Source organism: Lepidochelys olivacea, assembly GCF_965140295.1.
Source record: "Lepidochelys olivacea isolate rLepOli2 genome assembly, chromosome: 4".
Taxonomy (NCBI): Eukaryota; Metazoa; Chordata; order Testudines; family Cheloniidae; genus Lepidochelys; species Lepidochelys olivacea.
Window position 1 is genome coordinate 149,464,004 of NC_140414.1, and position 26,915 is coordinate 149,490,918.

Genomic DNA, 26,915 nt, shown 5'->3' on the forward strand with positions numbered 1-26,915 from the left:
GTCACTGGGAGCTTGGATTGGGAGGAGACATCCTAGCCCAGGATAGGAGTGGGGCATCAGGGACAGGGTGGGGGAGGAGAGGGGCCAGCAAGAAGTTCATGGAGGCAGTGGGTAAAGGATTGGAGGTGGGGTAAGTGGGGTAGGTTGGGGGCTGTGATGATGTGGGTAAGCAAAATTGTAGATTTTGGAATTGGGAAGAGGAACCCTACCCTATTCCTGCATCAGGGCCCTCTGGGGCTTTGTTATACCACTGAAGCCTGTCCACTGTCCACTGTACATGACTCTCAGACTTCATACACAAAGGCTTTGCAACATTTCCTAAATGGTCAGACTAATGATGCATCTGATCTTCTGTGGAATATTGTTCAATAGCTGGATCCCTTTGGCAGAAAATGCTTTGTCCCCAGTTCTCACATACTTTGTCCTGGCTTTGTGATCTGCTTTGTCTGACTGGGAAGGACTTGAGCACAGAATTGACGTGCTCACAGCAGACTGAGTGTGGAGAAGGTGGATAGCTAAATTCTGCACAAGATAGAACCTGCGTATCATTGTCACATTCAGCTTCTGATTATAGTAAACCAGCCTGGCGGAGACAAATGCATGGATCACTGTTGCAAAGTCCTTGTCTGGGAGGAAGGGACGAAGTTTCCTAATGAGCTGGAGGGAGAGAAGGCATTTTTGGAAATTGGTGCTACCAGGTCATCCAAGTTTAGTGAAGAGCCTAACAGGACCCCGAAACTTCACACCACTTGATAAGTGGGAGCTACACGCCTTCGATGGAGACAACTTTTCTGAGTTTAACACCATGGAAGCCACTTTCTAACATGGGGCCCTGAATAGCATGTCCTAAGACTGTGAAATGGACCTGTCTGTGCAGAGATGGGGATAGACATCTACACTGGGGTGTGGGCTGAGCATTTGGTTGAGCTACCCACTGGACTCTATTTGGTCAAAGTACATTCACATCCCTTTTCTCTCCTTCCTTTCCAGGGTTCTGGGTGTCTCTGAAAATGCTGTGGGGAGACCTGAATCAGGTGCGGAAAGATCATCCTCACTTGGTGGACCGCAGCACAGTTGTGGTCCGCAAGTTAGGCTTCCCAGAAATTATCATGCCAGGTGAGTGAAGAAGGCACCTCAGGCTAAGGTTAGTAAATTTATCCTGATTCATCCTCAGCTACTGTCTCCCAAAGTCCTTGTGGCATTGGTCATTAATCCATGCTCCAGCTTTTAAGCAGTATCTTGGAGGAACCCTTTTAGTGTGCCAGCCCCTCAAGGGGACCCACTCTTCCTTAATGATAGGCCACACAGCCTCACCCCCTCCAAGACTGAGCCTCTGGCTTCCAGCACTCCTGCTTCTCACTGTGAGCACTGCTCAGCAAGTCCAGCTGAGATAGACTCTTGGCCACTCTTCAGAGATGCATGCACCCCAGCAAGTATTTATAGGGACACCCAAACAGCATTTTCAAAACAGAGTAGGATTTATTAGTCAAGTGGACACAGTCCTTAGGTTAGCACAGAGACATAAAGGTTAAAGCATCATGCAGTCTGGTCAAGCCACAATTCACCAGCCAAGCTGTAGTGAACTCCATATTCAGCCTCTGTCTCTCTCTCTCTGATCTTCTTAGTGGGTCCCAGTAGAGAGCAGCAGCTTCTTCCAGAGCCACACTTTATTCGCTGGTTTCAGAGTAACAGCCGTGTTAGTCTGTATTCGCAAAAAGAAAAGGAGTACTTGTGGCACCTTAGAGACTAACCAATTTATTTGAGCACAAGCTTTCGTGAGCTACAGCTCACTTCATCGGATGAAGTGAGCTGTAGCTCACGAAAGCTTACGCTCAAATAAATTGGTTAGTCTCTAAGCTGCCACAAGTACTCCTTTTCTTTTTACTTTATGCGCTGTTGATCACCTCTCAGTCCTTAGTTCTCCAGGCAGGGGCAGGCTGAGTTCACAATCCCTGCTGAGAGGCAGAGAAAAGCTCCTTTCTTTGGGTTGTTGAAAGCTAGGTGTCAGTGTTCTGGCCACTGGGGTTTTCCATTTTCTTCTCACATTTTCCACAGATATGGTTTGGCCTAGGCCAGTCCTTTTAATGACCCATTCAGTCTGCTCCAACAGCTAGGTGATACACACACCTACGTCTCAGAGTGATAGCTGTGTTAGTCTGTATCAGCAGAAAGAATGAGGAGTACTTGTGGCAACTTAGAGCAGGGGTGGGCAAACTTTTTGGCCCAAGGGCCACGTCGGGGTGTGAAACTGTATGGAGGGCCAGATAGGGAAGGCTGGCCCCCACCCCCTATCCGCTCCCTCCCACTTCCTGCCCCCTGACTGCCCCCCCGCAGAACCACCAACCCATTCAACCCCCTCTGCTCCTTGTCCCAGGACTTCCCACCCCAAACCTGCACCCCCCCGCTCCCTGTCCTCTGACTGCCCCCTGGCCCCTATTCCCCCCCCGGCCCCCTGACCGGCCCCCCAGGACTCCCACGCCCTATCCAACCCCCCTGTTCCCCGACCTCTGACTGCCCCGCCCCAGAACCTCTGCCCCATCCAACCGCTCCCTGTCCCTGACTGCCCCCCGGGATCCCCTACCCAATGTCTGCACCACTGTGCACATGCCGCCACCGTCCCATTACCATGCTGCTCAGAGCGGCAGGAGCTCACTGCTGCCCACGCGGTGGCATGGCTGCAGGGGAGGGGGGACAGCAGGGGAGGGGCCAGGGGCTAGCCTCCCCAGCTGGGAACTCAAAGGCTGGGCCGGATGTGGCCCGCGGGCCGTAGTTTGCCCACCTCTGCCTTAGAGGCTAACAAATTTATTTGAGCATAAGCTTTCGTGGGCTAAAGCCCACTTCCTCAGATGGCATGCAGTGGCATGCATGTATACAGAGCATGCAGTGGAAAATACAGTAGGAAGATATACCTACTGTATTTTCCACTGCATGCACCTGAGGAAGTGGGCTTTAGCCCACGAAACCTTATGCTTTGTGTATATATATATATATATATATATACACACACACACACACACAGAGAACATGAAAAAATGGGGGTTGCCATACCAACTCTTAATGAGACCAATCAATTAAAGTGGGCTATTATCAGCAGGAGAAAAAAATGTTTTTTTGTAGTGATAATCAGGATAGCCAATTTCAAACAGTTGACAAGAAGGTGAGAATAACAGTAGGGGGAAAACTAGCATGGGGAAATAGTTTTTAGTTAGTGTATAGACTCATCCACTCCCAGTCTTTATTCAAGCCTAATTTAATGGTGTCCAGTTTGCAGATTAATTCCAGTTCTGCTGTTTCTCGTTGGAGGCTGTTTTTGAAGTTTTTTTGTTGAATAATTGCGACTTTTAGGTCTGTAATGGAGTGTCCAGGGAGGTTGAAGTGTTCTCTGACTGGTTTTTGAATGTTAGAATTCTTGACATCTGATTTGTGTCCATTTATTCTTTTGCATAGAGACTGTCCGGTTTGGCCGATGTACATGGCAGAGGGGCATTGCTGGCACATGATGGCATAGATCACATTGGTAGATGTGCAAGTGAACGAGCCTCTGATAGTGTGGCTGATGTGATTAGGTTCTATGATGGTGTCCCTTGAATAGATATGTGGACACAGTTGGCAACAGGCTTTGTTGCAAGGATAGGTTCCTGGGTTAGTGTTTTTGTTGTGTGGTGTGTGGTTGCTGGTGAGTATTTGCTTCAGGTTGGGGAGCTGTCTGTAAGCGAGGACTGGCCTGTCTCCCAAGAATCTGTGAGAGTGAGGGATCGTCTTAGTCTGCCCTGAGAGCAAGCTTAATCATTCTCCCGCCCCTCCAGCCCCACTTCCCCAGGTAACAATGCAAAGCATAGGGGAAACTGAGGCACACATGGACATCATAAAAATATTACAAAAAATTCCCACTTCATCATCACAACATCCTCCTGGATTTGCCTCCCCAGAGCAAGGGCTTTTGCCTACCACCTGCATGGGGGAGCAGGATCAATAGCCTGACTCTTTGTTCATCTAGTGCGCCTGTGTTACAGATCTGGTCAGGCTCTCTCTGCTGGCCACCCACCATATTCTTGGGAGGGGAATCCCATCTCTTGGATCCTCAAGTGTTTTAAGCTTCCAGAGTGTGACAGAGCCCAGGCACTATGCCAGTCTTGGGGGTTCCTAGGCAAACTCTGAGAGTGCAAACCCTCTGTCTAGCACTCCCTCAAAAGCTGTGACCACATGGTCCAGCAGCCTAGCCCTCTGAAACCAGTGTTGATTCCTGCTGCCCTGTAGCTTAAACACATCCTCTCTCAGAATCTCCCCAAAGACATGAGCCTTCTGGGTTACAGTTTAATTCTCTCAGGGCCATGTGGTAAGCATAGCATATAACACCTACAGCCAGACTTCACACAGGTTCTAACACACAGATGGTCTTTATGTAATCATATGAGAAATATACAGGTCCATACAAAAATAATAAACCCTACATGCATTCCCCTGCCTTAGTTTCCACACCACTCCAGAGCATTCTTTGGGTTGGGGACCAAAATCCTTCTGCTCCAGTGCATGGCTTGTCCTAAAAAAAGAGTCTTCTTCTCTAGGTTATCATACCTCTTTTGACCTTGGCTAGTCCATGGCCTGTCTTCCTTCTGCCCAGGCTTCCTGTGTGTTTTTCTCTAAGTTCCTGTTTATATGCCTCCCCACCCTACACCTCACTTTGTTCTGCCTTTTAGTAAATGTCCACCCTCTACTTCTCCCCTCCCTTCAGCGAGGTAAGGTAAAACTGGTTTCCCCCAGGATGTAGTTACTTTTTAGCATAACAGTTGTGTGGTTGTACAGACAGATCCCCCAAATCATTGCAATCTGTCACTGCAGTGTTTGAGTGCTATCAGTGTGTGTGTGAGAGAGAGAGAGAGAGAGTGAATGGGGGATGCCTTATTCCCCTTTCTTATCAGATGGAAGTTGGGTTCCTCCAAAGCATCCCAACACCTGCTAGACTGAACAGGCAACTGAAGTGGGATTTGCCAAATGGAAGAGAAGCCAGATCAGATCATGACTGGCAGTTACTGCAGTGGAACCAGAATTACTCTTCATGGGCCTACTGCTGCTAGCCCTTTAACATTTGAAAGGCCTTCATCTTGGACACCCCAGAAGCACTGGGTATGCACAACGCAGAGGTTATTCTGATTCCTGCAGTTGAAGAATGGCCAAGCAGGTGGAGAGGGGAAATCAGACTGCCTGTCCTTATAGAGAGACCTACACTAGGAATTTGAGTGCGGCTGGCCTGCCAGCCACTCCTCTATTAAAAGGGGTAGGTGTAAGGGAGGAAATGAAGGGACCATATCAAAACACTAGTAAATGTGTAGTAGGAAGCCATTTTTGCTGGTCTCAATGACTGGGAGTGGGCTGGGCGGGACTTAGTGGGGCTTCTTGGCTCTAAATTTGAGGAATCTGTGGAACTGTAGAGGGTGTGTGTGTGTGTGTGTGTTTTCATTTTAACCAAAGCATTGGCCCATCCCTATGAATAGTCCTGTGTGCTTTGAGGTAGGAGAGCATTGAAGGCTCCTGGGGCCACTGGTAGCAGCTCAGGCCTGACCTCACTGCAATCTCGCTGTGTGTGGCTCTCCCCAGGGGACATCAGGAACGACATTTACCTCACATTGGTGCAGGGTGAGTTTGACAAGGGGAACAAGAAGACGCAGAAGAACGTGGAGGTGACAGTGTGTGTCTGTGATGAGACTGGGAGCGTGATGCAGGTGAGTGTGCCCCATACTGGCTGTAGAGTAGTGAGAGCCATGTGGTAGTGGGTGCAGGGAAAGGGGAAAACCCAAATCTTGTGGGATTAAATCTGACTGTGCCAGCGCTACTTGACTCCTCCCTCCTTTGGAGATGACTCAGGAGGTGCCAGGCATCCTTGGGTTAACTCCAGGGACTTCAGAAGTGCAATGTAGAACCAAGCCAATGGGAAAGTGCTGGATCTGGATCTGAACTACACAGACCAGGCACACAGACCTGTCTGGAAGCAGTTTTGCAGTAGTGCTCAGAGGCAATTACCACCTAGAAAGTCTTTGCCAGCTCCTTCACTGTAGGTGGTTGGGGTGTTCTTGGCAGATCACTCCTGAGGGGACTGAGGCTCTTGAAATGGACCTTCAAAATGGGCTTTGCCTCTAAATTTGAATCCATTCTGCATTGTCAAACATTGCTTAGAACAGGAACCAGGCTCTGCCATCACTGTCTGTCTTGAGCTACTCTTTGCATATTCTCTGTGTTGTTAAGTCCCATGCGTTTTCCCTCTCTAAGAACTGTTTGACAGAGGGATTCTTTTGATTGGTCCCCTTTATATGGTCCTTCAGCGGCCCAATGACATACCTTCCATGGCAGATGCTTTGGTTTCATTCTTAACACACCTCAGATATTTCCAGCTTCATTTCTGAATAACTTTGGCGTTAAGGGGTTGCTGAACTTTCTGAAAAATCTCAGCATTTGTTTATAAATTCAATCCATCTGATACCTAGTATTTTCCAGAGGCATTTGCTTTTGGAGGCATTTTAGACATCTGTCTGTACCTTTAGTGGGTTTCCAGCTTTCACATCCATATGTTAAAATGGAAATAATATTTGAGTTGAAGATTTGTAGTTTGGTCTTTATATTGTAGATTTTTGATGACTAAATCCTGTTTTAAGCTGGTGAATGCAGCTGGTGCCTTGCTAATTCACCTCTAAAACTAGAGCCAAAAAGGCTGTGAGAAGGGAAAGAGGAGAATCAGCTTCTTGTAGGGCTTGTCAGAGCCATTCAAGGCCCTCCAGCCTGTCCTCAGATGCTCCTTGGATGTGCATGGTCCTGTCCCCACAACATGTGTGTTAGAGACTCCAAATGCCAGAGTAGAGGGAGAGGCTTTGGGTGCTGCAGAAGTGAAATGTGGCTTGGCAGCTCCAGGAAAGGCTCATTTAGGAGAGGAGCACAAGGAAGTGCACAGGTAAGGGAAGGAGATTGTGCTTGCTCAGGCCAAGCCCTGGAGTTGCTCCTGACAGTACATTGACTCTTGTCCTTACTCATTCCCCAGACGTTTGCTTTTATTTCTAATTAAACTCTCAGCTGATACATTGGATGTAGGCTTGTTAATAATCCAGAGATGCAATCTCTTCTCCCACCCCAGTCTCTCTTTCTCTATCTGTGATAATGATTTTTCCATGTTACAACAAGACTTGAATCTTGAAAGCTCTCTGGAGGGTCGTTTAGAAGACCTTGGAAGACTGGAGCCAGGTCTGCAGTTAGAGATGGCATTCCAGCCTAGCAGGACAGCCTCACTGTAGCCCCATTCTCTCTCAGCTGTGGGGCTCTGTCATGGTGTGTATCACTCACCAGTGGACTGGTGCCTCCTCCTTGTCATTCTGGGGATTAACTCGAGGCAGACTTCCCCATCTGCAGTCTGCACCCCATTCCTCCTTCCCTGCAGCCTCTCTCACAAGTGTCAGGAACTGCAGCGTCCTCTTTGGGGCTTGGCCCTCTGACTGTGTCATTATCCATGTTCCCCCTTCCGGGAAGGTTTAGCTCCTCAGTAGTCCAGCCACTTCCCCAGTGGTATCTGCAGTCAGTTGTCCTGCCACTTCCCCAGTGGTGAATGGGGAGGACCCAGGCCCCCCCACTACTCCAGATCCCAGCCCAGGGATCCTCTGAACTGCAGTCCCGTACTGCATTCCTTTGCCATTACTATCACTGCAATTCCCCGGGCCGCTTCCCCAGGACCACAGCACCCTCCTCAGTCTCAGCAGCCTGGCTGGAGTGCCTTCTCTTTTCCCCGGGTTCCTGCCTACACTGCTCTGTCCAAGGTGCTACAGGGTTGCAGCCTACTTGAGGCACAGCCTACTCAAGGCACAGTCTTCCCTCCTCAAGCTCCAGGGAGCCACTGACGCTTCTCTGCCCGGCTCTTCTTATATGGGCCTGCTGGGTCCTGATTTGCTGCTCCTCACAGCCCCTTTCCTTTTGGCTGCTTTCTGCACAGACTCCCTAGGGCTCTATTAACCCCTTACTAGTTAGTGTGGGATGGATGCCCCATCACAGGCTCTCACTGGGAAGTGTGGCCCAGGACAGGCAATGGTAATTCAGTGCAGAGTGGCACAGCTATAACAAGGACTATGCGTGCCAGGCTGACAGAACAGTGAGGGCAGTGGGGCTGCCTGTTTGTACAGGATTGCACAGCCGGTGGGTGGGAAGGAGACCATGCTGTGGGTGGGCAGTTAGAAGCCATCAGATGGGATGCTAAAGGCTAGAATGGGCTGGCAGTCATGGAGCTTAGCATGCTATGACAGGTTGGTGCAGCCAGGGGAATGGGGTACGATAGGCTGGAGCTGGTTGGCCTATTGGTCAGCATGCAGTATTTCTGTTCTTAATGGTTGATTTCCATATCTGTGGCAGAAATGCTGCAGCTCTGAATTGCTTGGATGCAGGAAAACTGTTTGCCTAGTAATCATAAAAGCTCATCACTAACTGACTCTCCCCTGGCTGTCCACTTCCCAGAATGTGATTTTCCCGGGTGCTGGTGACAAGCCTTCAAGTGAATATTGTTCTGTGGTCTATTACCAGCAGCGGCAACAGCGGTGGATGGAGACAATGAAGGTCTGTTTGAACTTCCCCATGCTTTGGAGGTGGTTGGGGAGGGGATCAGCTGTGATTGGGATCTTGGATATGAAACCTGCAACCTGAGCTGGCTGGTACCACGTGTGCGGTCTGCTCTGACCAGACTCTGCCTGTCTCCTCCTGACTCACACAGAGGCTAGGCAGAGCTGTGAAGAACATCCGACTGCTAAAAATTACAGTTCTCATATTTCTCTTGTGCAAGGAGAATGAACAGCCTGAGGGAGTCTCCTCTGCCCAGAGAAATCCCTCCCCAATGAGCAAAGTTCATAGCATCCCATGCAAACAGAGGAGGGAAGAGGTCAGCTCTGAGACTGAATATTGCTTAATGATCCACTGTCTGGAGAACAGGGGTGATCATACAGCTCAGTCCATAGAGGGAGCTGTGACACAAGAGCAAATCCCACATTCATAGAGACAAGCATCCATTGTGTCCGTGGGAGCTCCTTTTCTCAAGGCCCTGAAGTCTTGAGAGCGAGGGGAGTAACAGAAGCTGCATAGATCAGCTCTGCACTCCATAGGCATTTCACAGCACTGACTGAACTCCCTATGTCTTGCCCCAGCCTGCTGTCCTCAGTGAAACCTGGCTTGCATTCTCTAGGAATTCAGCCCCACTCATGAATGGGGGTATGGCTACATATCGTTATAGGTGGATGTGCACACAGGCATACAGATTTACACAAAGATGCCATGTGTGGACATGCATGCACAGACACATCCAGATATGGACACAGGCACACACATGTATGCACAGCCACGCGCACACAGATGGACGTGCACAGACAGACACATGTTCAGATCTCTACACTTTACTAGTTAAAAGCAGAGTGGGGTTCTGGATTGAGCATCTTAATCCATGGTTGACCTTTGGCTCTATCAAAGCTTAGGTCCTCTGATGCACCTATGACTGGGCCTATTCCCTCCTGTGCTAATGCTGACTCTTCTCTCCTAGATTGCTGTTCCCATTGAGGATGTCCACAGGACCCATCTGAGATTCACCTTCAGGCACCGCTCTTCCAGTGACTGTAAGTTTTCCTTCTGCTTCTAATCTTGTTCTGTTAGTGGTCCAGGCAAGGGCTAGGGCCTCTCCTCTAGAGTCAGTCTGCAAGGCTGAAAAAATCATATGGTAGCACAGGGTGGGCAGTAGCACGTGGTTTTTCGCTGGGACAGCTTTGCAAGGCTTCCCAGCTGCAGGGAGGAAGCACTGCAACTGCTATGCAGCCCCCAACTGCTTCTGCGTGGCCTGACCTGTCCCTCCTCCACAGTGATTCTCGCCCTCAGAGTTCTTTGACTAGATGCAGCCGTGTATTCCACGCAGGTGTGTACACGCACAGTGCACCAGAGCTGGAGAATTTTGCCTAGCAGCACTCATGGGGCTGGGGCAGCCTTCATGCCTTGTGACTGTTGCCCCTCCTCTGGCTATATGAGGCGGCAGTGGTCTGACTCCCCTCCGTTCCTTCTCACTGCTCATGGCTGGAGTCCGAGCCCTGTGTGGTTTTCCCTCACAGTCCCTTCTCAGTTACTGAGAGTTTTCTATGTATATAGTTTTCATAGTTGTATAGCTAGTTAGTACCCTTGTTAGTATTAGTAAGTCAGTTGTCCTGGATAATGCCCTCGCCAGGGTTCAAACACTGTCCATTGTGTGTGTGGAGGGAAGTGCGGGGGGGCGATACCCATTAGTGATCCCCCCACAAGGTGTTTGCTCTGTTTGGGCGAGAGTTTGATTTGTAAATCGTTCTAGAAGGACTCAGGTGGCTAGAGACCTTTGCCTGAAGCAGCACCTCCTCAAGCAGGCCGTGAGGACTGTTTCCGTACCGAGGCTTGAATCAGATCAGCAGTCGCCCTCAGGTTCAGTTCCACGCTCCAGGGCTAGTGTCTCTCCCAGGAGACAGGGGAGCCATTCGCCTCCTCAAGTGCACTGAAGAAAAGATCTCATAAGACCAATCGGTACCACTCCAGGTCTTGTGGAGATTCTTCCTCTTCCTCTAAGAGGAGTATGGACCGGCCTCATGCTACTTCCAGCATGTCGGATGGAGCAGGTCCTTCAAATCGCGGCCTGGTGCTGCCTAGAGAGGTGCACGCACCTGTGCTGTTGGCTCTGGTTCCAGCCCTGGGAGGTCTGTTGAGTCTGGCACTGACGACAATGATGCCAGCTCCAGCTCTCTCCAGGCCAGTGGCTTACCAGTTGGCAGCAGATCTACTCTGTCTGTTGGTTCTGGATTCCTCGGCACGGACATGGTCTTGGTGGAAGATCCCATTTTTGATGCCGGCTCTGTCTGCTGCCTCAGCACTGCTGCTGACCTCAGTACTGGCACGGCTCCCGGCACTGGATGCAACTATGATGCGTTTGGCTCTGGTCTCATCATCGGCACCAGGACCTCTTTCTTGCTGGGTAGCAAATGAGTTGGACCAATTGCTTGTGCCATCGGAGCTAGCTCCACCACTGTCCCCAGAGACCTGGGGCTTCTCAGGATCCAAGTCAGGGTCCTCCTCCCACTCACCATCACCTGATATGTGTTGAGGACCATTCTCAGAGCAACATTGCTATTGAGACTGGTAGTCAGGACAGGGGCCCCTGGCCTGAGGCCTACTGGCCACCAATGCCCTACCTGTATCCCCAGTGGCCTCGCTGGACTCTATGGGATGCTCCGTGGTCTTGGAAGTCACACTCCTCATCCTGTTCCAGAGCAAGATCACTGGGCACATCGGTGGCTGTGGTTGTGGATCCACTGCAAGCTGAGGCATCGGTTTGCTTCCCCTCTCGGGGCCTCCGAAGTTGTTCCACCCAGGTCCAACAATTCAGGGACAGGACCCATCCCTATCACAGCTGCCCACTTCATTGTCATCCCCTGACAATTCAGTGTTACCAGGCTCCTCTTCTACCTTGGTGCCTGAGGATTTCAAGGCCTACCAGGACCTTCTGTAGCATGTGGCTGCAACCTTGGGCAGAGTTTCTGAAGGAAAATACTTACAAACTACTGGTGTGATAAAGTTCCTCCTCTGCCTTGGTTGGTCCTGCGTTTATTAGTGGATTTGTTTGCCTTAATCTACTTAATCCGGGACTAATATATCTGCCTTCTATCACTCTTCTGTATCCACTGACTCCCTTGACACCTTCGAGGAGCGGTGGGTGCTGTCCGGGGTTCTCTGCTCGGTGTCCCCATCCGGTTCCCTCCGTCTGACCCTTTGGTTGAGGGGAAGAGCGAGAGACGCCAGCCCCAGCCGTTGCCGCTGTGGATACCATCATTCCTGTCATCTAGGAGGGGTCCTATAATACATGGGTGTCTACCCCCCCCCACCCCTAAACCGCCCACCCCGCAGCTGTGCCCATCTTACCAGGCACTCTCAGGAGAGGGAGGATCGGTGACACTGGGCGCGGCACTAGGTAACTCACGGGGGTGGAAGACCACGAGTGTCGAGGAAGCCCCCCCGCTCTGGGCCCAGGCTAGCCTGAACATTTCTCCCTCCTGAAAGCTGCTGTGTTATACCTTCTGTTTGCGTTGTTTTGTTGCATAGTTGTTTTGTTTCCTTTGGTAATTCTGTAAGCATTACCAATAAACTTTCTTTCTGTTTCAAAAAAAAAACAAAAAAAAACTGCCCGTTACCTTACCCAGGGAACAGCGATCTACTTAATCTGGGACTAATATATCTGCCTTCTATCACTCTTCTGTATCCACTGACTCCCTTGACACCTTCAAGGAGCGGTGGGCGCTGTCCGGGGTTCTCTGCTCGGTGTCCCCGTCCGGTTCCCTCCGTCTGACCCTTTGATTGAGGGGAAGAGCGAGAGACGCCAGCCCCAGCCGTTGCCGCTGTGGATACCATCATTCCTGTCATCTAGGAGGGGTCCTATAATACATGGGTGTCTACCCCCCCCACCCCTAAACCGCCCACCCCGCAGCCATGCCCATCTTACCGGGCACTCTCAGGAGAGGGAGGATCGGTGACACTAGGCGCGGCACTAGGTAACTCGAGGGGGTGGAAGACCACGAGTGTCGAGGAAGCCCCCCCCGCTCTAGGCCACCAGGTAACTCAGGAGGGTGGAAGACCACGAGTGTCGAGGAAGCCCCCCTGCTCTGGGCCCAGGCTAGCCTGAACACTTCTCCCTCCTGAAAGCTGCTGTGTTATACCTTCTGATTGCGTTGTTTTGTTGCATAGTTGTTTTGTTTCCTTTGGTAATTCTTGTAAGTGTTACCAATAAACTTCTTTTCTGTTTCAAAAATACTGCCCGTTACCTTACCCAGGGAACAGTGATCTACTTAATCTGGGACTAATATATCTGCCTTCTATCACTCTTCTGTATCCACTGACTCTCTTGATGCCTTCGAGGAGCGGTGGGCGCTGTCTGGGGTTCTCTGCTCGGTGTCCCTGTCTGGTTCCCTTTGTTTGACTCTTTGACCACACTCCTGTCCCTGTTATTTCATTAGTTGTCCCCCGTATTTATTTGGTGTCCAGGTCCTGTGGATCCCCCTCTTAGGCTGGGGCGGGGGATCCTTTAGCAGTGGGCGGGCTTTGCCTGCCCACTTCCTGGATCCCAATAGGGATCACTCTTCTGTAGCCCTCAGGCCTCATACCAGGCCTCTGATACATGGGCTTATGTTTCAGGATAGGATAGGCGTGGGAGTCCCGGGGCGGGGCCTGTCAGGGGGCAGGGGTGTGGATGGGGTCGAGGCAGTCAGGGGGCAGGGGGGGATGGATGGGGCAGGAGTTCTGGGGGACAGGGACAGGGAGGGGAGTCAGGGGACAGGGAGCAGGGAGCGGTTGGATGGGGCAGAGGTTTTGGCGGGGGGCAGTCCGGGGATGGGGAACAGAGGGGGTTGGATAGGCGTGGGAGTCTCAGGGGGCCTGTCAGGGGTGTGGACAGGGGTTGGGGCAGTCAGGGGACAGGGAGAAGGGGGGTTGGATAGGGGGTGGGATCCCGGGGGGCAGTTAGGGGCAGGGGTCCCAGAAGGGGGTGGTCAGAGGACAAGTTGCAGGGGACGGGTTGGGGATTCTGAGGGGGGCAGTCAGGGGGCGGGAAGTGGGAGGGGGCAGATAGGGGGCGGGGGCTAGGCTGTTGGGGAGGCACAGCCTTCCTTACCCGGCCCTCCATATAGCTTTGCAACCCCAATGTGGCCCTCGGGCCAAAAAGTTTGCCCACCCCAGGGCCAGAGTTATGGCCTCAGTAGTAACCATGAAAAGGGTGTCTTGGCTGCAAAATTCGGCCATTGCTCCCAATGTGCTGCAGACTCTTGAGGAGCTACCCTTTGGTGGCTGAGTGCTTTTTTCAGATAAGACTGCTGAAACCTTGCACTTGTTTAAAGACTCAAGAGCTCTCTGGGAGTATATACTCCAGAGGTGCGGAGACACCATTTTGACAGCAGCATCAACAGTACTGCCCACAACGCTCCTTTGGGCAGTCCTTCCCTTCCCTGAGGCAGTGAGACTACCTGAGAAAGGCCTTTGGGTTCCGGGTTCAGCCAGTTGACTTGTCCTCCCCTGGCATTTACCCAGAAGCTGGGAATGGGCGACAGAGGATGGATCACTTGATGATTACCTGCTCTGTTCATTCCTTCTCAAGCACCTGGCATTGGCCAGTGTTGGAAGACAGGATACTGGGCTAGATGGACCTTTGGTCTCACCCAATCTGGCCGTTCTTATGTTCGTATGTTATTACCAAGCACTGGTTTTGACTTATACGTCCAGGGCAGCATTGCAGTTGTGACTTCTATATCCCCGTCCCCGCCTTCAGCTCGTTTTCATGCTAATTGAGGCTCAATTACCACTGACAGCTGGGTCCTGAGCACCTTCAGATTGGGTTATGCCATCCTTTTCCTTTCTGTCCCTCCTCCTCACCCACTACCCTGTCTCTCTTCAGGGACCCTTCTCACAAGACACTGCTCCTCGAGCAGGTTCAGTCTCTACTAGCATTAGGCACTGTAGAGGAGCTCCCTCAGCAGGGGCAGCAGGTTTGTATAATTTTTGGTGGTGCCCAGAACGGGTCCAAGTCTTGCCCCCACACAGCTGCCTAAGGCTCTGGGAGGGACTTTGGGTGTGGGAGGGGTTTGAGGTGCAGGCTCTGGGAGGGACTTTGGTTGCGGGGGGCAGACTCTGGGCTAGGGCAGGGGGTTGGGGTGTGGGAGAGGGTGCGGAGTGCAGTGCTTACATTGGGTGGCTCCTGAAAGCAACCTGCACACCCCTCTGGCAGCGGCTCCTAGGCGGGGGGGCCGGGAGGTCTCAGCGTGCCGCTGCCCACAGGCACCGCCCCCGCAGCTCCCATTGGCCGCAGTTCCTGGCCAATGGGAGCTGTGGAGTTGGCACTTGAGGCGGGGGCAGCGTGCGGAGACACTCCCCCTGGTGCCGTAGACCCGTTCCAGCTGCTTCCAGGAGTGGCGCGGAGCCAGTTTAGCCTCGCTGCGCTGTTGGTGATGGTGGCGGCAGGGGAGGCGAGCGGAAGAGACCCAGCCCCAAACATTGGTGGAGCCAGGCCCCCAGACCATGAATATTCCTGGAGCACGGACACCACAAGCCCATATAACTCGCTGCCCCTGGCATCAGGGCGAAGGGTTTTATTTCCGGTACTTTCTGGTTCCCCAATCCAAAGGAGGGGTGAGACCTAGGCTTGGTCTCCACAACCTCAACAAATGTATCAGATACACGATATTCCAGGGGATCACAATCCTCCCACATTAAATCAAAATGACTGGTTTGCTGCTCTGGACCTTCAGGACACTTCCTTTCAGGGGCTGATTCTTCCGAGCCACAGACGGTTTCTCCAGTTCATAGTGGCACACCAACATTATCAGTATGCAGTAATCCCCTTTGGCCTTCTCTCTGTATGGTTATAGTGATAGCCTACCTCATGAAAGGGGAAATTCATATCTTCCTGTACCTGGGCAATTGGTTACTGAAGGGCAAGTCCAGGGAAGAAGTTCAGTCTCGCGTACATTTCACACTACGCTTACTCAATTACCTGGGTCTCATTCCCAACAGAGAAGTCAATGTTGGTCCCCACTTCAAGAACTTAGTTCTTTGGGGCTTAATAGATTCTACAAGTTCGAGAGCTCTTCTGCCGACAGATGGTTTTCAGGCAATTCTTCGTCTGTGTCTACAGCTTGAGTGTGCCTAAGTCTGTTGGATCACATGGCTGCTTGCACACAGGTGGTAGAGTTTGCGTTTTCACCCTCTCCAGATGTGGCTGAGGACAGTTTATTGGACTGATGGGTTTATTGGACTTTGGACTGATGGGTCTGGCTCCCTCCATTGATCCTGGACTACTTATGGTGGTAGACAGTTCAGGGTAATGTATGCCCAGGAGTTCCCTTTGCTTGGTCCCCATTGACCAGGACCATTGTCACCGATGTCTCCTTGGGAGGCTGGGGTTGCTGAGAGTTCAGGATCTGTGGTCCAAAAGGAAGCTCTGTTTTTTTCATGTCAACATTCTGGAGCTTCAGGCCAATTACAATGTATGTCACGCTTCAGAGGGGTAGCCGTGTTAGTCTGGATCTGTAAAAGCAGCAAAGAGTCCTGTGGCACCTTATAGACTAACAGACGTATTGGAGCATAAACTTTTGTGGGTGAATATCCACTTCGTAGGATGCATGTAGTGGAAATTTCCAGAGGCAGGTATAAATATGCAAGCAAGAATCAGGCTAGGGATAACGAGGTTAGTTCAATCAGGGAGGATGAGGCCCTCTTCTAGCAGTTGAGGTGTGAACACCAAGGGATAAGAAACTGCTTTTGTAGTTGGCGAGCCATTCACAGTCTTTGTTTAATCCTGAGCTCATAGTGTCAAATTTGCAAATGAACTGAAGCTCCTCAGTTTCTCTTTGAAGTCTGGTCCTGAAGTTTTTTGCTGCAGGATGGCTACCTTTAAATCTGCTATTGTGAGTCCAGCGAGATTGAAGTGTTCTCCTACAGGAGAGCGTGAGAGGGGAGGGCTCCTGCCTCATATTGAGAAAGAGGGACAATCAGTTAGCTATCATAGAATCATAGAATATCAGGATTAGAAGGGACCTCAGGAGGTCATCTAGTCCAACCCCCAGCTCAAAGCAGGACCAATCCCCAATTTTTGTCCCAAAGCCCTAAATGGTCCCCTCAAGGATTGAACTCACAACCCTGGGTTTAGCAGGCCAATGCTCAAACCACTGAGCTATCCCTCCCCCCAAATCTCACGTTATCTCAGGTGCCTATACACAAATGCAAGAAGCCTGGGAAACAAGCAGGGAGAACTGGAAGTCCTGGCACAGTCAAGGAATTAGGTTGTGATTTGAATAACAGAGACTTGGTGGGATAACTCGCATGACTGGAGTACTGTCATGGATGGATATAAACTGTTCAGGAAGGACAGGCAGGGCAGAAAAGGTGGGGGAGTTGCATTGTATGTAAGAGAGCAGTATGACTGCTCAGAGGTCCAGTATGAAACTGCAGAAAAACCTGTTTAGAAGCGTGAGCAACAAGGGTGATGTCATGGTGGGAGTCTGCTATAGACCACCGGACCAGGGGGATGAGGTGGACGAGGTTTTCTTCGGGCAACTCATGGAAGTTACTAGATTGCAGGCCCTGGTGCTCATGGGAGACTTCAATCACCCTGATATCTGCTGGGAGAGCAATACAGCGGTGCACAGACAATCCAGAAGTTTTGGGAAAGTGTAGGGGACAATTTCCTGGTGCAAGTGCTGGAGGAACCAACTAGGAGCAGAGCTCTTCTTGACCTGCTGCTCACAAACCGGGAAGAATTAGTAGGGGAAGCAAAAGTGGATGGGAACCTGGGGGGCAGTGACCATGAGATGGTCGAGTTCAGGATCCTGACACAGGGAAGAAAGGAGAGCAGCAGAATACGGACCCTGGACTTCAGAAAAGCAGACTGACTCCCTCAGGAAACTGACGGGTAGGATCCCCTGGGAGAATAACATGAGGGGGGAAGGTTTCAGAGTAGCAGCCGTATTAGTCTGTATTCGCAAAAAGGAGTACTAGTGGCACCTTAGAAACTAACCAATTTATTTGAGCATAAGCTTTCGTGAGCTACAGCTCACTTCATCGGATGCATTCAGTGGAAAATACAGTGAGGAGATTTATATACACACAGAACATGAAAAAATGGGTGTTATCATACACACTGTAAGGAGAGTGATCACTTAAGATGAGCTATTATCAGCAGGAGAGTGGCGGGGGGGGGGGGGAAGAAAACCTTTTGTAGTGATAATCAAGGTGGGCCATTTCCAGCAGTTAACAGGAACATCTGAGGGCGGGGGGGGGGGGAATAAACATGGGGAAATAGTTTTACTTTGTGTAATGACCCATCCACTTCCAGTCTCTATTCAAGCCTAAGTTAAATTGTATCTAGTTTGCAAATTAATTCCAATTCAGCAGAAGGAGTCAAGGAGAGCTGGCTGTATCTTAAAGAATCCTTATTGAGGTTACAGGGACAAACCATCCCGATGTGTAGAAAGAATAGTAAATACGGCAGGTGACCAGCTTGGCTTCACAGTGAAATCCTTGCTGATCTTAAACACAGAAAAGAAGCTTACAAGAAGTGGAAGCTTGGACAAATGACCAGGGAAGAGTATAAAAATATTGCTCAGGCATGCAGGAGTGAAATCAGGAAGGCCAAATCACACCTGGAGTTGCAGCTAGCAAGAGATGTTCAGAGAAACAAGAAGGGTTTCTTCAGGTATGTTAGCAACAAGAAGAAAGTCAAGGAAAGTGCGGGCCCCTTACTGAATGAGGGAGGCAACCTAGTGACAGAGGATGTGGAAAAAGCTAATGTACTCAATGCTCTTTTTGCCTCTGTCTTCACGAACAAGGTCAGCTCCCAGACTACTGCACTGGGCAGCACAGCATGGGGAGGAGGTGACCAGCCCTCTGTGGAGAAAGAAGTGGTTCGGGACTATTTAAAAAAGCTGGATGAGCACAACTCCATGGGGCCGGATGTGCTGCATCCGAGAGTGCTAAAGGAGTTGGCGGATGTGATTGCAGAGCCATTGGCCATTATCTTTGAAAACTCATGGCGATCGGGGGAGGTCCCGGACGACTGGAAAAAGGCTAATGTAGTGCCCATCTTTAAAAAAGGGAAGAAGGAGGATCCGGGGAACTACAGGCCAGTCAGCCTCACCTCAGTCCCTGGAAAAATCATGGAGCAGGTCCTCAAGGAATCAATTCTGAAGCACTTAAAGGAGAGGAAAGTGATCAGGAACAGTCAGCATGGATTCACCAAGGGCAAGTCATGCCTGACTAATCTAATTGCCTTCTATGATGAGATAACTGGCTCTGTGGATGTGGGGAAAGCAGTGGACGTGTTGTTCCTTGACTTTAGCAAAGCTTTTGACACGGTCTCCCACAGTATTCTTGCCAGCAAGTTAAAGAAGTATGGGCTGGATGAATGGACTATAAGGTGGATAGAAAGCTGGCTAGATTGTCGGGCTCAACAGGTAGTGATCAATGGCTCCATGTCTAGTTGGCAGCCGGTATCAAGTGGAGTGCCCCAAGGGTCGGTCCTGGGGCCGGTTACGTTCAATATCTTCATTAATGATCTGGAGGATGGTGTGGATTGCACCCTCAGCAAGTTTGCAGATGACACTAAACTGGGAGGAGAGGTAGATACGCTGGAGGGTAGGGATAGGATACAGAGGGCCCAAGACTAATTAGAGGATTGGGCCAAAAGAAATCTGATGAGGTTCAACAAGGACAAGTGCAGAGTCCTGCACTTAGGATGGAAGAATCCCATGCACCGCTACAGACTAGGGACCGAATGGCTAGGCAGCAGTTCTGCAGAAAAGGACCAAGGGGTTACAGTGGACGAGAAGCTGGAGATGAGTCAACAGTGTGCCCTTGTTGCCAAGAAGGCCAATGGCATTTTGGGCTGTATAAGTAGGGGCATTGCCAGCAGATCGAGGGATGTGATCGTTCCCCTCTATTTGACATTGGTGAGGCCTCATATGGAGCACTGTGTCCAGTTTTGGGCCTCTGTAAAGGGGCTATGCCAGGGCTCAACCCTATCCAGGGCGGCGGGGAGCCACATCGCTACGCACAGTTAACTTGGGGAATTTGTCTGGCCACCAGAGTCTTCCTCGGCAGCCCTTGCAGTAACTGGACAGAGCACCGTAGGCCCAGGCCCTGGGTCAGGGCGGGGCACCAAATAGTCAGTAGCTCAGGCCCTCAGGCAGGGCTGAGCAAATAGCCCACTGTTAGCAGGCCAGGCCCTGGGTCAGGGCAGGGGGAACAAACAGTCAATAGCTCAGGCCCTCTGGCAGGGGCTGAGCAACACAGCATGTGTGAATTAGCCCAGTCCTCCAAGGACCTGGAAGATGGGGAGACGGCCACCCACTAGTTGGATGGCAGAGGGGACACAGGCCCACCCACTCCACCGCATCCCAGCCCAGGGCCCCTAGCAGCGGCAAACGACTAGCTGCCGGGTCAGTGGGGATCCTGACCGCAACACACTGACATGGGTTCTGGCAAAGTTACAGACAGACTAGGGTCGGCTGTCCCCGCGCTACTTCCTAACTCCCCTCCTTCTGGTACCTGGGTCCCGGCAGTGTTCTCCGGGGGGTCCAGCACCATGGGTTCCTCGGAGCAGTGGACAAGCGGCAGGGCGGGCGGGCGGGCACGGCCGGCAATGCCCCAGGCGGGCGGCGGGTGCAGGGCAGGGCCGGCAACGCCCCGGGTGGGCGGGCAGGCACAGGACAGGGCAGGGCCGGCAACGCCCCAGGTGGGTGGGCGCAGGGCAGTGCCAGCCAGTCTTGGCATGGACCTGGGGCTGTGGGGTTTTCTCGGTCGCGGGCTAGGCTGGCTACGTCTGGCCTCCCCAGCAGCTGGTCCTCTAGTGAGCTCTGAGGGCTCGCCTTTCTACTTCTGGGTCACCACCTGTCTCTCTGAGGGGCGGGCTCAGAGCTTCCTGGCTCCGCCCACTCTGGTGTCTGGAGGGGCTCGACCCTCTCCGGGGCGTCCGGGAGCCACACCGCCTCGCTACAGCCCCACACTACAAGAAGGATGTGAAAAAATTGGAAAACATCCAGCAGAGGGCAACAAAATTGATTAGGGGACTGGAACACATGACTTATGAGGAGAGGCTGAGGGAACTGGGATTGTTTAGTCTGCGGAAGAGAAGAATGAGGGGGGATTTGATAGCTGCTTTCAACTACCTGAAAGGGGGTTCCAAAGAGGATGGAGCAAGACTGTTCTCAGTGGTAGCAGATGACAGAATGAGGAGTAATGGTGTCAAGTTGCAGTGGGGGAGGTTTAGGTTGGATATTAGGAAAAACTTTTTCAGTAGGAGGGTGGTGAAGCACTGGAATGCGTTACCTAGAGAGGTGGTAGAATCTCCTTCCTTAGAAGTTTTTAAGGTCAGGCTTGACAAAGCCCTGGCTGGGATTATTTAGTTGGGGATTGGTCCTGCTTTGAGCAGGGGGTTGGACTAGATGACCTCCTGCGGTCCCTTCCAACTTTGATATTCTATGATTCTATGTGAACAGACAAAGAGAAGCACACTCGAGGGTGCTGTGTTGGGAAGCAATCAGGCTTTGGCAGTTTTGCATCGGAGAGATGTTACTCTGGTAGTCAATCATTTACCTGGGGCCCAGAAGCAACTTGTGGATCACCTCAGTAGGAATTTCTCCCTAAGTGACAAGTGTTGTCTGAAGTCCAGTGTCCTGCAGTCCATCTTTGGAATGTGGGGCATTCCTATGATCAATCTGTTTTGCTCTTAAGGGGGCCTCACTCCAGGCTCCCTGACCAATACCTTTCACGTAGGTTGGGAATCAGCACTCCTGTATGATTTCCTTTTGATTCCAATCATCCCACAGGTAATCTTCAAACTCAGATTGGACCATGCCATAGTCATCCTCATTGCTGCAGCATGGCCGAGGCAATGCTGTTTCTCTGACCTTCTGGGGTTTTCAATGCAGCCTTCCATATCTCTTTCTCTTCATCCTGACCTCCATACTCAGCATCACAGTCAGCATCCAGCACTCAGCTCTCTCTATATCACCGCATGGCTGCTCCATGGTTAAATGAGGAGCAGGAACAATGTTTGGAGGCTGTTGGACAGGTTTTATTCAATAGTAGGAAACCTTCCACCAGACTGGCCTATTTGGCTTTGGCTAAATGGAAAAATTTTTTGGTGTTGTGATTGGCTTGTGGGGTTCAACCAATGTTAACTTGGATTCAGGACATCATGGAGTACTTGTTTCATTCAGTTAATTGAAGGTCCACCTGGCTGTAATGTCAGTGTTTCATCCACTCACCAAAAGGAGATCAGTATTTTCGAACACCATGGTGGCAAGGTTCTTGAAAGGAGTCCTTTCCACCCACCCGTGAGAGAACCAGTTCCTTTGTGGGACCTCAGTACTGTCTTGGGGCACATGGATCAGCATTCACATCGCACTCCCCATCAGTACCCGCCCTGAGCCGAGGAAGCTAACGATCCAACCAGTGGACCAAATTCTGTGATGAATCCTGGTCACGTGCCCCCTGAGGCACGTTGCACATATGCTAGGAAGAATAGTGTGTTAGTGGCTCTGATGGGACCTCCATTTGAGCAGACTAGCTGAAGGAGCAAATAGTCTCTTCACAGATGATCTCTAGGTGGATAACTTCCTGCCTCAAGACTGCATACAAAATAGTGTGAGCTACACCCTCTCAAAGGGTGCAAGCTTACTCTACAAGGGCACAGGCTGTGTTGATGGTATTTTTAAGTGACATTTCAGTATTGGACATTTGCAGGATTACCACTTGGTTGTCCATGCATACGCTTTACAACGATTATGCCATTACTGCGGCATCCAGAGCAGTTGTCAACTTTGGTAGAGCAGTCCTCCAGTCCTTGTTTAAGTGGACTCTGGGCCCCACCTAAGTGGAATACATGGCTGCATCTACTCAAAGAAGAAGAAACTGTTACTTACTGTAACTGTGGTTCCTCAAGATGTGATGCAGACATGTATTCCACAACCCGTTCTCCATCCCTTCTGCATCGGAGTCTGAGCTCTTGATGTTCAGTGTGAAGGGACTGATGGGAGTTGGGGTGGCACCATCTCATCTAGCCAAGGGAGGGGCTATGGCACCAAGACGTGAATGCCGCCTCCCTGTGGATACTGCTAGGCAAAATTATCTGGCATGTGCACAGGGAAAATGGAACCGTGGGTGACCTTGTATTTTGGTGCCTTTTCTTTGAGTTTAAGTGTATTTCCTGATCCACATGCAATTAACAATATCTAGAATTAGTAAACAGTTTATTACAGGTATGTGTTGCTCCAAACTCCCATGCCCTGCCTTTAACTTCACAGTAAAAAAGCTGTGATTTTGGGGTAATCTTAGTAATGTCTATATATGCAATTATTTATTACTAGTTCCTCTTTGTGGTTTAAATTTTATAAAATGTTTTTAAATGCTGTTTCTGTTTATCTTATAAAGTTATGGTTGTCTACTATTTTAAAAGTGAGATACAGTAAAAGAATGGCATCTTGGTAAAATGTATTTAACTATTTCTTTAGGTATAAAAAGTATTAATAACATTCTAACTTGATGAAAATGTGAATAGCAGTAGACTAATTCTGTGCCATATGCTAGATAATTAACGGCCATACCACTATCCCTGTAAACTAGCAAGCAAATAAAGATTCTTCCACATGCAGGTACAGATTTTCTGTTTTGGTACTGGTTTAACGTGGTAATTCCTGATGATAAAGAATGTATTTAGAATGAATATTTTTTCCTTTCTCATTTTTCTTTCTGAAATGTTTGAAACAAATCAAACAATTATCTAGCTAGCCTAAACAGGGAATGAGGTGGGTGACCTGTGGGAAAAGAATAGCATGGGGCCATGCAATTAAAGATGGCATCATCATGCTGCTTACACCCAAAGAGCACAAATTAACCTTGCATGCTCAAAAACTAGCAGCCAATTAAGGACCCCACTTTTTATTTATTTTAAACAATTTTGTATTTAAAGCCAATCCCTGATTCTGGAGACATAAAGCTCCTTGTATGTTGGGGGATGCACACCAACAAACACCCTCTGTGTATGTGAGCTAGTCCCTCCTTCTCATGATTGTGGGGGGTGCCCTTCCAACCACCCCCTCTGTGTATGGGGGTTGGGGGTAGACAGGGAGTCCCTCTCAGGCCCCTCTGTATGGGGTTATATCTGTGTAGGTAAAATGGGGAAATCCCCAAGGGGTAGCCCCATGTCACAGCTAGGGTGGGGCACTTCCATCCAGAACCCAGCCCAGAGCCCCCCTCCTGGCCTGAGTCCCACGATGCCCCCTTCACCATAGCACCCTGGGCAGTTGCCCAGGTCACCCACCCCTAAGGCCTGCCTTGCATGCGCACACCTAACTGGAACACCCATCTGCATCACATTTGAAGAAACACAGTTACAGTAAATAATCGTTTGTTCTCCCTGAATAGACGTCCCCTGACTTTGTGGTTTTGTGTCTCCTAGCTAAGGACAAAAGTGAAAGAATTTTCTCCATGGCCTTTGTGAAGCTGATGAGACCTGATGGTACAACCCTGCATGACGGTGAACATGACCTCATTCTATATAAGGTATTGGTGGGCCAGGCAAATCTATTTGTTCAGAATAAAGGAGACCACAAAGAAGATGCATGTTCTCCCTCTGGACTATTTATGCCGGGCATGGGAGCTTAGGGAGTCTATTCTTTATGTGTGCAAGCATTTTAGTCTATCGGCAGCAGGTACTCACTGCCCCCCTAACACAGCCCTTCCAGATGCTTCCCAGGACTTCCCATTGTCCCTTCTACCCTCTGATCCTCTAAGGCTCCATTTCCCCCCAGCTGTTTTCCATTTTCTCTGCTTTCTCCAACCTCCATTCTGCTCTTTTGCAGTGGCCCTGTACATGCCAATTGCAGTCCTTCTGCTACGATGCAGAGCAGTCATGTCTATAAGTTGTAGCTTCATTTTCTGGCGTATTTTTGGGTTGCCTTCAATAGAAATGAAGGGTTTTGATTAAGAAATTAGTTAATTTGGCTGCATAATTCAGCACTTCTCTGCCACAGCAGTTGAGGATATGATGTGAAATCAGGAGCCACGACCCATACTTCAGTAGCGAGTTAGCACAGGGTTCTGGGAGCGTGCACAATAATTCAGTTTTGCTCTGCTGTAGGAATTGAGGGCCACCTAATTAAGGTCTGTATAAAGGATTTTATGAATAACATACCTTTCCTCTATAGAAAAGAACAAAATTATCAGACTTATAGAAACACACACTATGCTGGGGAAGAGTCAACATGGCTTTTATAAAGGGAAATCGTGCCTCACCAATCTATAAGAATGGGGGAGGTTTAGATTGGATATTAGGAAAAACTTTTTCACTAAGAGGGTGGTGAAACACTGGAATGCGTTACCTAGGGAGGTGGTAGAATCTCCTTCCTTAGAGGTTTTTAAGGTCAGGCTTGACAAAGCCCTGGCTGGGATGATTTAACTGGGAATTGGTCCTGCTTTGAGCAGGGGTTTGGACTAGATGACCTTCTGGGGTCCCTTCCAACCCTGATATTCTATGATTCTATGATTTGAGAGGGGTCAACAAGCATGTGGATAAAGGTGATCCAGTGGATATAGTGTACTTGGACTTTCAGAAAGACTTTGTCAAGGTCCCTCACCAAAGGCTCTTAAACAAAGTAAGCAGTCATGGGATAAGAGGGAAGGTCCTCTCATGGATTGGTAACTGGTTAAAAGACAGGAAACAAAGGATAGGAATAAATGGCCGTTTTTCACAATGGAAAGAGGTAAATACTGGGGTCTTCCAAGGATCTGAATTGGGACCTGTGCCCTTCAACTTATTATATGATCTGGAAAAGGGAGTGATCAGTGAGGTGGCAAAGATTAAAGATGATACAATATTACTCAAGATAGTTAAGTCCAAAACTGACTGTGAAGAGTTACAAAGGGACTCACAAAATTGGTTGACTGGACAACAAAATGGCAGATGATATTCAGTGTTGATAAGTGCAAAGAAATGCACACTGGAAAAAGTAATCCCAACTATGCATAAAAAATGATGGGGTTTAAATTAGCTGTTATCCCTCAAGAAAGAGATCTTGGAGTCATCATGAATAGTTTTCTGAAAATATCCAGTCAATGTGCAGCAGCAGTCAAAAAAAGTAACAGAATGTTAGGAACCATCAGGAAAGGGATAGATAATAAGACAGAAAATATCGTCATGGCAGTATAAAATTACATGGCATGCCCACACCTTGAATACTACCTGCAGTTCTAGTTGCTCTACCTCAAAAAAGATATATTAGAATTGGAAAAGGTACAAAGAAGGACAACAAAAATGATGAGGGATATGGAACAGCTTCCATATGAGGAGAGATTAAAAAGACTGGAACTTTTCATCTTAGAAGAGAGATGACTAAGGGGGGATATGATAGAGGTCTATAAAATCATGAATGGCATGGAGAAAGTGAATAAGGAAGCGTTATTTACCCCTTTACATAACACAAGAACAAGGGGTCACCCAATGAAATTAAGAGGCAGCAGGTTTAAAACAAACATAAGGAAGTACTTCTTTATGCAATGCAGAGTCAACCTGTGGACCTCATTGTCAAAATTTTAACTGCATTAAAAAAATTAGATAAATTCATGGAGGATAGGTCCATCAATGGCTATTCGCCAAGATGGTCAGGGACGCAACTGCATGATCCAGGTGTCCCTAAATGTCTGACTGACGGAAGCTGGGACAGGATGACGGGGATGGATCACTCAATCATTGTCCTGCTATGTTTGTTCCCTCTGAAGCACCTGGAACTGGCCACTGTTGTAAGACAGGATACTGGGCTAGATGGACCTTGGTCTGACCTAATATGGTTATTATTATGTTCTCTGTCTTTGCTTCCCTCCTTTCACTGTGCTGGTATTAATCAGAGATGGGAAACCCTAAAGGTGCCATTTAGCCTGTGCTCCAGAGATCAGCTCAGGATCATTCCCTATAATATATTTTCTAGTGCTTCATCCAGCCTAGTTATAAATGTTTCCAATGGTGGACCTGTCACCCTTCCCATGGGCCTCTTCATGGGAGCTGGGGAGGCTCTACAACCTGCTCCCTTCCCAGGACTGCCCACCACTGAGTGGTACTTCCTCCTTTTAAGCCCCTCCTCCATTCGTGGCATGTCTTGCAGGTGCGGTGGTGTGGGGCAACTCCAGCCCAAAGTAGCTCCTTATCCCTTTCTATGCTGGTGTGAGGTTTATGCACCGTGTCATGGTGCCCTTAATCTCTGTACATAATGCAGCCCCTCTTATCTGTGATCACTTTTCTTTCTTTTCTGATATACTTTTTGGTATTTTTCTGCAAATGCAGTGTGCCCATAACTGAACCTCACTGTGTT

At 49.7% G+C, this 26,915-nt stretch overlaps 1 protein-coding gene across 1 annotated transcript in view; it reads left to right on the plus strand.

The window, feature by feature from the left end:
* The window catches only part of LOC311519314 (dedicator of cytokinesis protein 2-like), a 338,844-nt gene that overhangs the window by 62,968 nt on the left and 248,961 nt on the right, over positions 1-26,915 (plus strand). The window contains exons 13-17 of the mRNA XM_084625731.1: positions 991-1,116; positions 5,596-5,720; positions 8,482-8,580; positions 9,551-9,623; positions 24,011-24,114. Of these exons, the coding sequence (XP_084481857.1) occupies positions 991-1,116; positions 5,596-5,720; positions 8,482-8,580; positions 9,551-9,623; positions 24,011-24,114 (527 nt within the window). The remainder of the gene's footprint in view (positions 1-990; positions 1,117-5,595; positions 5,721-8,481; positions 8,581-9,550; positions 9,624-24,010; positions 24,115-26,915) is intronic.